This window comes from Nesoenas mayeri (genome assembly GCF_963082525.1).
Source record: "Nesoenas mayeri genome assembly, chromosome: 8".
Lineage (NCBI taxonomy): Eukaryota > Metazoa > Chordata > Aves > Columbiformes > Columbidae > Nesoenas > Nesoenas mayeri.
The window spans coordinates 18,832,585-18,845,484 of NC_137554.1; the positions used below are offsets into that span (position 1 = coordinate 18,832,585).

At 35.8% G+C, this 12,900-nt stretch overlaps 1 protein-coding gene across 2 annotated transcripts; it reads right to left on the reverse strand.

Moving 5' to 3' along the window:
* Positions 1-106: 106 nt before the first annotated feature.
* On the reverse strand, positions 107-12,829 carry RO60 (Ro60, Y RNA binding protein). 2 transcript variants are annotated; one of them, XM_080348622.1, is made up of 9 exons: positions 12,743-12,829; positions 7,349-7,948; positions 6,647-6,867; positions 6,247-6,393; positions 5,033-5,170; positions 4,591-4,707; positions 3,793-3,906; positions 3,229-3,375; positions 107-1,965 (listed from the first exon to the last, which is right to left on the reverse strand). In XM_080348622.1, the coding sequence occupies exons 2-9, from the start codon at positions 7,926-7,928 to the stop codon at positions 1,813-1,815; spliced, it is 1,617 nt and encodes a 538-aa protein (XP_080204748.1). In that variant the 5' UTR covers positions 7,929-7,948; positions 12,743-12,829; the 3' UTR covers positions 107-1,812. The 2 variants fall into 2 exon arrangements, 1 of the variants encoding a protein (XP_080204748.1); XR_013922428.1 differs by having other exon boundaries at positions 1,857-1,965; positions 3,800-3,906.
* Between the last annotated feature and the right edge of the window lie 71 nt (positions 12,830-12,900).

A 12,900-nucleotide genomic window follows, 5' to 3' on the forward strand; every position in this document is an offset into this window, starting at 1 on the left:
TCAGGAGTAACTACATTTGTGTCCACTGAAAGGTAACAGTCCTACCATCAGTTCTTAGAGCCATGATTTCAATGTCAGAAAAAGCTTCCCTCACTGTCTTCATGTATTCATTAAAGTATGTAGCAGAATACTGTCAGTAACATGTAACCTCAAGTTTTAGCACCAAAGGAGATATCCAACCTACAGAATGCAAGCTTTGAAATGATAATCGATACGTTAGAGGCGTAATGAAAAGTGTTACAAGTATCAAAAGTATAACATGAACTTGAATTTCACATTTAAAAGCTTGGGTTTTAGGCAGAAAAATATGGTCTTACACGTCATTTACCACAACTGGGTTATTTTTATAAATTATGATTATTTTCAAATTAACATCAAATTCATTGCCATCAAATTCATCAGCCAGAATTAGCATAAAAGAGGCTGACATACATTTGTCTTAGGGGAAGTTGTAAAAGCATCACTAAAAACCCTTTCTCATCTTCTAAGATTGTGATCTACTAAAGAGATCTTTTAACTTCCCCCCATACACACATATATAAAAAACACACACACAGAATTAAATACATATACACATGAATTGCTATCAATTCCTGTTCCAAAGTGATAAGATATTCACTAGCTTTATCCTTATTTATTCATACTCCTATTATTAGACTGAAAAAACAATCCAGTTTCAATCACTTCCTAAACAAGATTTTGAGAACATGAAGGAGGCAACTGTACATTTAATAGAAGTTTTTAAGAATTGGTCACTATAAACCGGAGGTAGTTTTGAAAAAATGTTAGCTTGAATTAATTTAAGAAATCAGAAGTAGCGTTAATCTACAAAAAGGTTCTAAAAAATGAAATACTTTCCTGTTAGGAAGATTGTTTCTGTATTACTGAATACATTGTTTTGAAAAAAATGTAGCTATTCGTTTCTGGTTGTTACCGTTCAGCTGTCAAGAGCCAGCCAAGACACATGCACTTGTTGATTTTTCTCACTGAAAGTGTGCTGACACTTCCTGAAGTTATAACGTGGACTCAGTGCAGCTTCCTAGGCATTTCCAAGATCTTTTTCTACTAAAACCAGTTTTTACAACTGCCAGTAAAGCATATTAGTTCTAAAATAGTGCTTCTGAAACTGCATTGAAACTGCCTCTCAATTTATCTAAAGAGCACTAATTACACTTTACTCCTGAAAACCTAGACCATAATCTAGACAGAAAAAGATCAGCATGAGCTCTTCCACTTTCAGTTTTATCAGTATAAAATTTCACCAACTTTTATACTGTATCACAGTCACATGGTCTCACGTGTGCCAGAAAATACTTTTGTATATCCGAAGTGTAACAATGGAAACCGTTGAACCCTAGTAATTAAAAATACAAAGACTTCAAGAAGTCCAAAGAAAATTTCCTCTCAACAAAGTTGCTGTTAAATCAACATTATTAAAAATACTAAACCCACTTTTTTTCCCTGCCCTATCCTAAGAGTAACTCATCAATTTATTCTTGCAAACAAGCATTCCACAGCAATGGTGGGGGGAAAAATTAAAAATCTCTCAGTATTTATTATCTATTATAAATGAAAGCCAACCCTGTAGCTACTTTTAGCAAACTTCCCGCTGTTATTTTAAGTTGTGTGCAACAGGAAAAAAGAGAAAAGAGATTCCTTATCTGCTTTTCTTGTTTTCCCTTCACAAAAAGGTAACATTCTGATATGTGTATAATGTGCCATATTCTAATACAGTACATTTGGCTGCGACTTCCCAGGGTGAAGTCTGTTGCCAGCAATGGACCCACTGGGAGGAGCAAGATGCCTGGAAAATTAAATCAAATCCAAAGTGAAGTTTCGAATAACATCCAAAGCTCCTGTATCAAAGCCACATATATCCAACATGCCTCTGTCATCTGGATCTGCGATCGTAAAACCATTTGAGGTCATTCCACAAACAATCAATTTAGCAGGAATACCCATTTTCTAGGGGAAAGAAGAACAAAAACAAAAATCAGAGCACACATACAGTAACTTTAACATGACAGAGATATTGCTATCTTGCTTGCATAAACCACTAGCTGCATAGGCATACTGATAGAAAATATACAGGCCTTAAGCAGAAGTGCAGACTACCTGTTAATGTTTTACTTAAACTGCAGTTGATATATTTAAATAAATAGAAATAATTACAATGAAGTATATTAGTATAGCTCTCCTGCAAGACTAAGATTCAGAGATTATTTCAAATGTAAACATCGCATTTGCTATTCTGCAGTTCATTCTGAGAAAAAAACTTTCAATAATAATAATTATCAAATCATCTAACAGGAGTTAAAGAGTGTGTTTTTGTCTAAGGCAAGGACTTCCAAATAAATACAACAGCTGTGGCCTGAACAATTCTGCTAAATGAGCTGAATTTGCAGGTTAGTAACCTGTAAGGTAAAGCAAAGCAAGCGGCATGAAGGCCAGAGTACAGAACTCTTTGTTTAAAGCACAAATTTAGAAATGAGAGCTAAACTCAACTAAGAAAACAAAAACACAGTGGGCAAGTTAAACACTTTTGGTATTAATTTCAGCTTGGTGGGCATGAAGTTTAATGTCTACACATACAAGCTTGCAAAAAAGCGTTTTTTGGAGTTCAAAGCATAAAGGATTGGTTGCTGATGAAATAGGAGTTCCTAATAGCAATGTGCTTGGATAAGGTATTTTTCCTAATTCCATTTCAAGATTACAAAGCTTGGAGTAGCCCCTTTAAAGCACAATGAGCTTTCTTCACAAGATAATCTCACCTCATCACCTCATCCTGTTGACAGCTTCCCTAAAGACTTATGTTCATTACTTCATTTAAATTTTGTGGTATCTACTGCAGATATTAAAGTTAAGTTTAATTCTATGAGCCGAATTTCAGTCCGTAAGAACTTCCTACAAAAAGCTTATTCAATCAATTATACACAGAATGCAGAAATTCATATATTCCCTGAATGCCAAACAAATTTTTACTGGTGTTGCAGTACATCAAGCAGCGTAGGATAATTACAAATCCCTTTAGCAATTCAGTGGTTTTAAATATGCGCAATTAGTGCAATATGTGCCTTAATTCTGCCTAATTGTAGAATATCAGTTTTTAACAATATATAATTGTTTAGTGAAAAAAGCCACAACTAGTTCAGTCTCTAAACCATTTTTAGAACTGGCAATTTTTTTGTACTGTATTCATCGATTATAAACAGTCAGAAGAGTATTTACCTCTCTGTATTCTCTAAGAGCTGTTGCAGGATGAGTATTTCCAGCAAAGGTCTCATTATCAGTAAATACGATGAAGACATCAGCAGCTGTCTGAGTTTTTTGAGCCCATATCATCGGAAGGGAACAATCGGTGGTACCCATTGGAATCTTAGAAGAAAAAAATATATATACATGGAACCGTGAAAAAATGACTTTTTACATAAGCTTTGTGTCTTATCACAGACAGAGGCTTCTTTGTTAAACAACAGGTCACTTACTCATTTCATTTCAGTTTTGTTCAGGGTTTTGTTTGTTTGTTAAATACTCTTTTCAAACTTAAGTCATTGTGACCCAACACTGCCAATCTAAACTGCATTGTTCAATATCCAGCAGTTGAAATAATGACATTTGTTTGACTTTCTTTAAATAAAAGGGAGAAAAAAAATCCAGTGTTTTACTATACAGATACAAACTAAAGACAGCAGTAGAATTGCTTACAAAGAAAAGACAATGCAACTGCTGAGACTTCAAAACCCTGATGTTAGCAACAACTTTTTTTTTTTCTTTTTTTTTTTTTTTACATACTTCATACATTTTCACTAATACTTGAGGTAACGTCATATCAGCCGTCACTGGGCAAGGGATCATTTCATGTGAAAAGGCAACAATATGGGAATCCTTCTCAGTGCGTGCTACAACCTGAGAAAGGAAGAAAAAAATAATTTAGTTGTAGTATTCAGAATTTTTATTGTCTGAATCAAGGCATACCCATACCGTGACGACATATCCTTTTGTATTTAAGTCAACATGGCTCCTCCTATGCACTAACGCTTCACTCTACACTTTTAAATACTCTGTAATATTACTACGAATAAACATTACAAAAATCAGAGCTAAAGAAATGCCCTCATTACTCTAAGTAAAGATACTTCCATATTTCTGCTCTCCCCTCTGACATAAACACTAAGCATTTTTACACACAAAAGTTTGACTTCTCTATAATATAAATACAAAAGAAGCTTTAAAATATCAAATTGAGGGAACAGCAACTGTGATACAAAGGCTGTATTGATAACTCAAATGTACACAATAATTATTCCAAAATTTCTCAATCCAACCTGTATTATTCTACGCATGCTTTTGAAAAAAATTCAAATATATTTTCAGCTAAGAGAAGTGAAAAAGCAGCCTTGACCACTTCAATTTATACTGAAAACCAACATCTTCAAATTGATCTTTCTGAATTTGGTTGCCAGTAGCTTTAAACATCTGGTCCATCAGTGAGGCACAAGTCACATCTTCTAACCAGCTTCAGAGCTTTTCTTATCAAAAGGGCAGCTCAAGCTGCAAACAGTCATAAGTAAAAGAAATCGAATGCCTCACCATACACATCACTGCTGCAACCGTGCTAGCCTTGAGCACGCTGCCCAAAACTTTCTGCGTCATCGATGCACTGACATCAACTGCAAGTACAAAGCGTTTCCCTGTTGGTTCAACTGTCTAGAAGGAAAAAGGAAAACAAAAAAGAAAATAAGTACACGTAATCAATATATTAATTTCTTCTTCCTCCTTCTGCTTTCCACACCAGAAATGTTTTTGTTTTTTTTTTAATTCTTTCTGGGGTAACATTAGGACAATAATGTTGCTGAAAGCTGAAAATATCATGGAGTTTTGATTCTTTGCTTAATAAAATCCTAATTCCTAAGATTTTTGTCATAAAGTTTCAAAATTGGTATCCACTCAACAAACTTCTCCATATCATTTTACAAGCTTTCAGAAAACAAAGAATTCTTACAAAGCTTAAAAAATTGAAGAACTATATTACCTTGAAAGTTTTGTAAAACGAGGCATCTAAAGCTTCTAAAATGTCTTCATCGGGACGCCACCAAAGCTTCCCTCTGCTTCCATGTCCAGCTTTGTAGGTTTCTAATGCAACCAAAATATGGAATGGATGTATTCTACCCTACAGGCAAAAGAAATCAACAGTAAGTTATTGAAAATCTGAACTCCTCACAAAAAAAAAAAAAAGAAAAAAAAAAAAGTAGGAAACTAAATCTAAGATCCTACTACAAAAATCCCTGGTTTAATATATTGTTCCTTTAAGTTTATCAAATTTGAAGAGTTCATGCAGTCTTCACACAGTGATGGCATGAACTGATACTTGTCAGTTACTGGTAATGGACTTTGCTCCCTTTCCAGCATCTTCTAATGAATTCCAAATGTTATCTCAGGCCATCACCAGAATTTTGGAGAAATTTCACATCTCTATCTATGATTGTCCGGTGCTATTTCCTATCATGGGCTTACAGTGAAACAAAGTCCCTGTCTGGATGAGAGGAATGGAGTTGAGTTAGGATAAGAACAAACTTTAAATTAGTTTTGTATTTATTTTTTGTTGTTCTCAACTCAAGTATGGTCTTGAAGTTAAGTGTCCTGATTTTAATCTCCTCAACTCACAAAACTACTAGAAAAAGCCACTTGTCTTCTCTTTCTCACATTAAATTCCTGAGATTTTTGTTCTGCCTTTGGGGAACCTTTTTTTCCCCCATCTTATTTTCTTACTACTTAGATGGATAGTAAAGCAATCTGAAAGGAGAATGTCTCCTTATTCTGTCTTCTTTTCCCTCTCAGCTGCTGTGCTAGTTTCTTCATTCATTTCCTAGGACCCTAGACAAGTGACTTCCACTCAATTATTAAGCTGTTATTACTGATTCTAAACTACAAGACTTGGAAGCGATGGATGAACCCAAGAGGCAAAGCTTGCCACAGCCCTAATTTAAGAAAAGATCCTAGCTGTCAATATACCTAATTTGTATAAAACTGTCAGAAATGGCAGGGCGGGGGAATCAAATGAGAACTGATAATACAAGTTTTAAAATAAAGGAGCAAGTATTCTGCACTACAGGTTTTTAAAATATTAAGTACACGTTTCCTCCAAAGAACTTCCCTTTTATTTTCTAAAGAGGTTGCCTGAAGAAATACAGTTTAGGAGAGACTAAAAACCACAAAGGCTGGCACTGATTATGAAAAGGTTCTTGCCTTTTTTAGCAGTTTCTCATTTCTCAGTCTTTCACACACTATCGCCACTTCTGAACCTTGTGGTTCAAGCACTGAATTTGCTGTCAGCTTTCCTAAATTTCTCAACAATACAGAAATGGACATCTCCTTCAGCAATGCCTTCCAAACCTATGATCAAAGAAAGAAAAAAAAAAAAAAAAAAAAAGAGATTTCCAAACTACAAGAATTGACATCTGTATATTAATTAAGTGTATTTTAAAATAAATATACAAGTCATATGAAGAACTTCGTTATTTTAAACTAGCTACTCGGGTAAATAACTTTGAAAACAGCATAAGGGCTATTTTTTATGGAAATCTGAACTTAAGGCTCTGGAAAGTGTTACTCTAAACAGAATACAAAGCTAACGAAGTTTACCTACCTCTTTAGATTTTAGATGGTTTGTCAGGAGATGCTCTCTAACTAGACCATATTCCTCTATTAAATGAGTAACTTCCAACTCATCTTTTGTGTGTTTCACCTTCTCCACAGCCTCCAGATACTTCAAGAGTTTTTCAGTCTCAGCAGAAACTGCTTTGTCTTTGTAAGCCTCTTGGACATCTTTCCACCCTTTGGTAATATATTTAGTGACTACAGCAATTCCTATTGAAAATAAAAAATATTTTCCAAGCAGGATTACCATGTTTACACTGGCATTTATCACTCTAGCAAGTAAATGAGGTAGCAGGTTTCATTCTTAGATCTGTGAACCAGCTACAAAAAAGGTCAGCCATACACAATTTAGAGCAGTAGTTTTAGTTACTATATTATTCTCCTTAGAAGGAAGGACCTTAACATATTTGAAACCAACAGACCTTCCCAAATAATGAAACAGAAACAAACTGAGGGAACTGTATTATTTTCTCTTGACGTAAGTGAAGAAAAAGAAGGAACAAACTCTGTACCTGGAAGATAAACAGGTCAATTTCTGATACAAGCACTTGGGATTTTTAAGGTATAAAATACAGCATATTATCACTAAGAAGTCATCGGTCTAAAATGGTACCTGCGTTTCCAAAATAGTTCCACAGTAAATATAAAAGGTTTAAAACACAGTCTTTTCAGGTAAATAAAAACTTATTACCTTCACTGGCAGGTTTTAGGTGGGACAACCTCAGAAGATCTTTATGAGACCAACCACTCCTTTGTTTATATTTTGTAACTGCTAAAGCAAGAGCCATGCCATTCTTTCCATTGTACCAATCTGCAACAGCTTTCCTCAGTGCACGGCCCCACATGCCACATTTCATGCCCTCCTTCAGATCTTTTTTAAACTGGACGAAAGTAAAGAGATGGGTTGGTACACAACACACCTCAGGAACAGCTTTAAACGCCGCTTGTTTGGTTTTTGCATCAGAACACTGTGAGCAAATTGCAAGAGCAAAAAGCAGGGGCTCCTGTTTTGCTGCTCTGCCTTCTTGACTAAATGTCTTTATTTCTTGAACAACTTCACAACCTCTACCCTCTTCAATCAGTCTTATTAAAGCTTCTGCATTTCCAAAGCCCAGCTTCTGTTCCTTGATGTAATAAGTACCACCTTCTGAACCAAAACACAAGAAACGTTGCAGTCGATTCATGTCGGTGACATGCCACACATAAGCACTTTCAGAGTTCGGCACCTGCTTTTCATTCAGGGCTGGCACTTGATTTTCCTCATCTTCCATTGTTTACACGTCCAAGAGGCCTGTTGAAAGAATAATGAAGTTTATTAAGAACTATTGTGAAAACCTGATGACTGTACTCTTCTATCATTCTTCACAAAGTAAATGTATCTTGACTATACAGTTGTAATTTTTACTTCATAGATTTAATAAGTGTGCAACAACACATATCAGGGGAAAAGAAACAAGAAAACAAGAAAATCTCTGAGTTACAGTGGTGACAAATTTATTTCCTTAAAGCCAACTTAAAAACTACTTAACCTCAGTAAGTGGCACACACAAAACATGCTATGCCCATTTGCCACTAATACATGACACCACTTTCTTAGGTAGGTTTTTGGGTTGCATACTAAATTGTTCAAAACTGAGATCTTGCCCTACTGTATTTTGCTGAAGAATTGGTAATACTGACCAAATGAAGAAACACAATGTTAAAATAAACAATTAAAATACTGAAAAACTGTCAAGTCTGAAGACTGTGTGAGAGGTTAAATATGGGGGGCTTCAGTGAGGCTTAGACAACAGCTTTACAACAACTGACAATAGCTCAAGAAAAAAAATTATCTTAACTGCAGACTCAAACAGGCTGCTGCTTTAAGAGACACCGAGAAATAACACAGACATAACAACAAATTCTGTACTGTTTTATATTTGGGGTTAAAAATAAAAATAAATAAAAAAAAAAACAAAAACAAAAAAAACCCAACAACACTAAAATGCACGGGCTTTCAGGTCTTTATATACTCTCAAGTTGCAAGAGAGTTCAGCAGTAATATTTGTAGGCAACAACACTGCACTTGTAAAGCATTTAGCATGGTAACATTCAAGCCATAACATTTAAACTGAAGTAAATGCAGTTGAAAAGAAATCAGCAGGGTAAGAGAAAGAAAATTCATCATGATCACCACTATCTCCAAAACATTAATATGCCAACAATAAATTCAGTTTTCTCAGTTCTCACGAAACAATAAAAAGACATCAAATAGCGCCAAGAGGTCCTATTTAAGCAAACAAAAACACCACCAATAATCTAATCCATGAAACTGTATACAGATCTTAAAATATGCACACACCAAAGCCTGAGCACACACGAGTGACATTTCCAAGAAATCCACTTGACAATTATTAGGTATTGCAGATATACACGTTTGATGTGCTTCTTTGGTTACAGAAGATAAAAGTCATTTTGCTTCATTTCTCAGGATAAGCTAGAACAAATACATGTCACTAATGCAGACAGAGATTTTTCTTCCCCAGTTCAGCTAAGTAACATACTGATTTACAAACAACTGTGCTGTCTGCATCCAGAATTAACAGTCACGACTGCTCCCATTATATTCTATATACTGCTAAAATTGTAAAAATAGAAGCCATATGCTGATGCCTGGTTTAAAAATGCAGGTTTCAGTCAAAAAATAGCTAAGAAATTTCTTTCCCCGTATTATGCAGAGCACCAGTGCTCAGCTATTTTTCTTAGTGCTTAAATATTCTAATCATGTTTCCTGCCAAACCAATTTACATACACATCCTGCTTGAGCTGACTTTTTCACTGTCATCTGAAGCATGCAAAGACACTGAAAATAACAATGGTGGCATTTGCAATGCACTAATAGCATACAAGTATGTTTTAATGTCTAAATGCATTTTATTACAATCAGCTGGTTTTACTAAATTGTAGGTAATTTTTCATAATAAACATAAAAAGCCTAAACAAAAAAATCCTGAAATCACTGTCACTATCCTTTAGTTTATTTATTAGAAAAAAAATGTACGTGGAAAATACTGAAAAACACCACTATCTTGAATCATAAATAAGAATGGGAAGCATGAAGGATCATGTGTGAGTAACCAGATGTCCATATATATATGAAATCTTGAGAATAATTTCTTGTTGCATCTTTCATACTTTGCTAAAATAAATATTACTACATTAAAATAAGGCTAATGGGAAAACTCCTTTTAGTCACCTTAAGACTTAAACTGACCTGGAAGGACCATGCCTTTCATTAAACAAAGTATTTATGACCACACTCTGCTGGTTATATTAAGAAATACCAGCACTGCTTTCAGTATTTTAGAGTTTTTTCCTACATTTTTCCATTTGCACGGGTTTCATCTAATATGTCCATTTCGTTTTTAATTCTCACTTGAAGAGTGCAACTTGTCCTCACATGCTTAGTTTTTTAGTCACTAATAAAAGTTATCTATGCCAAGTATGGGAACAAATCCGAAATGAAGTAATTATAACATTTCCAAAATTATAAATAACATTTATCTGATCTGAAAGCTAGATTTGTTTATAAAATACTGTAACACAAGATCAGTATTTCCATCAAAGGTAACATCCTCAAAGGCAAATGGCTTCTACTTCATTGTTACATGTGAATATGCAGTATCATGTTAACTGTATTGTATTAAAGAAGTTTAGAGCTAATCATCAGAGAAAAAAATTATCCTGCTGTACTTCTCTATTACACCATATAACAAGCCTAATTTACTTAATGGATAATTTTTGTTTTGTTTTTCATGGAGTAGACTTTTGTACAGACTCTTAGCATTGAAAAGGGGTATGTGCATCCACAAGCATCTGACACAAACATCCATATTTAAAAGATAGTTGTAAATGTACACATCTAGCTTTTCTGAAGCTACTTCTAGGTTTTTTGAAGCTTAGCTCTGTAATTTGCCTTTTTAGAAACATACAGGGTGTTTCAAAGAGATGGACCCAATTTGAAATCACTGTTTTTTTGAAACTGGGTCCATCTTTTTGAAACACCCTGTACTATGAGCTACAAAAACACATGCTGGTACAATTTCCACCTTTTATAAAGCTTCATTTTCACTCAGCCCTCAAAGTCTTCTCAGATGGAACACAGCACTTCACAATGGAATGAATTATCTGCAGTACTTATCCCATTAAAAATACCTACAAGTGTTCTGAAATATTTAACAAAGCCATTAATACCTTCTGATAAGCAATCTAGGATACAAAACAGACTTATCTCAAAGTACTTATTGCTGCCTCAAACTTAAAAGAAGCTTCAAACTAATATAATCTTTTGGATTCTAATACAAACAGTAAATTCAAATAAATTTATATTTTTAAAATTACCCTTGAAATCTGCAATAGCTGATGCAAACCAGTGATTTCACCACAAAACAGCCACACTAGAAGTATGAAATTTAAACTTCACCAAGATCTATTGGAAAAGCACTTAGTCAGTGTTGAGCTATTTAAATCATGTTAGCCATTTCTAACTCCTGTTTCACATTTCAACCTTACAAATTTGCAAAGCTGTTCCCTCCCTCTAAGAAGTCCCTCTTCTCTGCCCAGACTTCAAGATTATTTTCACCTTTATCATCTGTAAAACACATAAACCTTCACCCTCACAAATGGATAAAGGCAAACATGCACCTAATGTACACTCTACCATAACTCTACTCTTCACCTACTAAACTGCAGGGGTGAACTTGAACTTCAAATACTCATAGAGAATTTATGAATTGTATTTTGACTCCATAAGCATTTTCAGTTTCTGAGCTACCTGAATGCAAACAACAACAGAAAAAGCCTTGATAGTCACAGACTAGATGCTTCATAACAAAAATTGCTGAGCTACAATTCATAGTTGCTCATCATTATTAATGAAAGAGAAAAAACATTATGGGAATTTATATTCCAAGCACCTGTTAAATTATCTTTAAGTAAAATACGGCTTTGACTGGATTGAAACAGTCTATACAGCACTCACATCTTGATTGGTAAGTCAATATCTTTATATTGCTGTACCACAACATGACTGAGTTTTACAAGTTAACCTCTGTTATTTTCTATGACTTTTACAATTCACTCCTAGTTTTCCTAAGAAATGTCTGACAGTACAAGTTTCAGATTCACATAAAAAAATACAAAAAGCACAAAGCTTTAATAGAACCACAGTTTTAAGTTAGGTTCTTAAATTTAACTACTATTTTAACTAAGATGAAGCAAACTTTGTAGCGAAAACATATGGAAATAACCTTTGAGCAAGTCAGATCTTTTATGATAAAAGTGTACTGACATCTTAAAAACACTTCAAATTGTCTTCAACTACTTCAAAACTATATGCGCTTTATTCTATAAGGACCTGCATTCTCCCATTCTGCTCTCAAGATTTTCTTTATGTATCAAACTGAAGATGATAAATAACGTCTCCTAGTTTATTGAACAGAGACAATAACCATCACACTGAAATATGCTTGTAACAATATATCTGCACTAAGCAGAGCTCTCACAACAACGTAAGTCTTCATGCTTCAGAAAATAAGCATCTCTATCCAAACAGGAATGGTAGCAGAACATTTCCCAGCTCACAAATGCCACGATGACCAGTGTGATGACAGCACAGGAAGTACAACACTATGAGAACCACATACTTGGTCAAAAAATTCTACCGCAGAATTTGCTTAGTAAAAATATATTGACTGGAGAAAACAGCATCTAAAGTTGATACTTGATAACCTATGAGTGTAGCTGTGAGTCTCGATAAAGAAGATAAATACAAGTGATGGGTAAGCTAAGAAGCAACCCCAAAGGACAGGCCCGCTAATCCCCTCACGGGGTTTCCCAGGCGCAGGTGCCAGTAGGAGATACCCACGGACAGACACGGCCCCTCGGGATTCCCTCCCCAGCCGTACCAACCCCGCCGCAGAGGCCGCCCGCCCCGGTCGGGGCTGACCCGGAGGGTGAGCCCGCACACCCGCCGCACCGCGGGCTGCCCGCCCGGGACCAGCTCGCGCCCCCCGCCCTCAGCGCTCCCTCGGGAGGCGCGACTTGCCTGCGAGGCAGCGGCCTGGGAGGGGCCGCGGGGCAGGGCCTGCCCAGGCCAGCGCGGCCTCCAACGCCGAGCAGTGGTGCAGCCCCGGGGAGCTGCGGTGGGAAGGGGAGGGCAGCCGGGACGGTGGGCGGTGGTGGAGCCGGCTCCGGGCGCGGGAG

Coding starts and splice junctions, on each gene's coding strand:
- RO60 (XM_080348622.1), bottom strand. CDS start 7,928: ATGGAAGATGAGGAAAATCAAGTGCCAGCCCTGAATGAAAAGCAGGTG. Junction 3,907..4,590: donor TTGCAGCAGTGATGTGTATG/GTGAGGCATTCG, acceptor TTCCTTTCTCAG/GTTGTAGCACGCACTGAGAA. Junction 3,376..3,792: donor TATTAGTGAAAATGTATGAA/GTATGTAAAAAA, acceptor TTTTCTTCTAAG/ATTCCAATGGGTACCACCGA.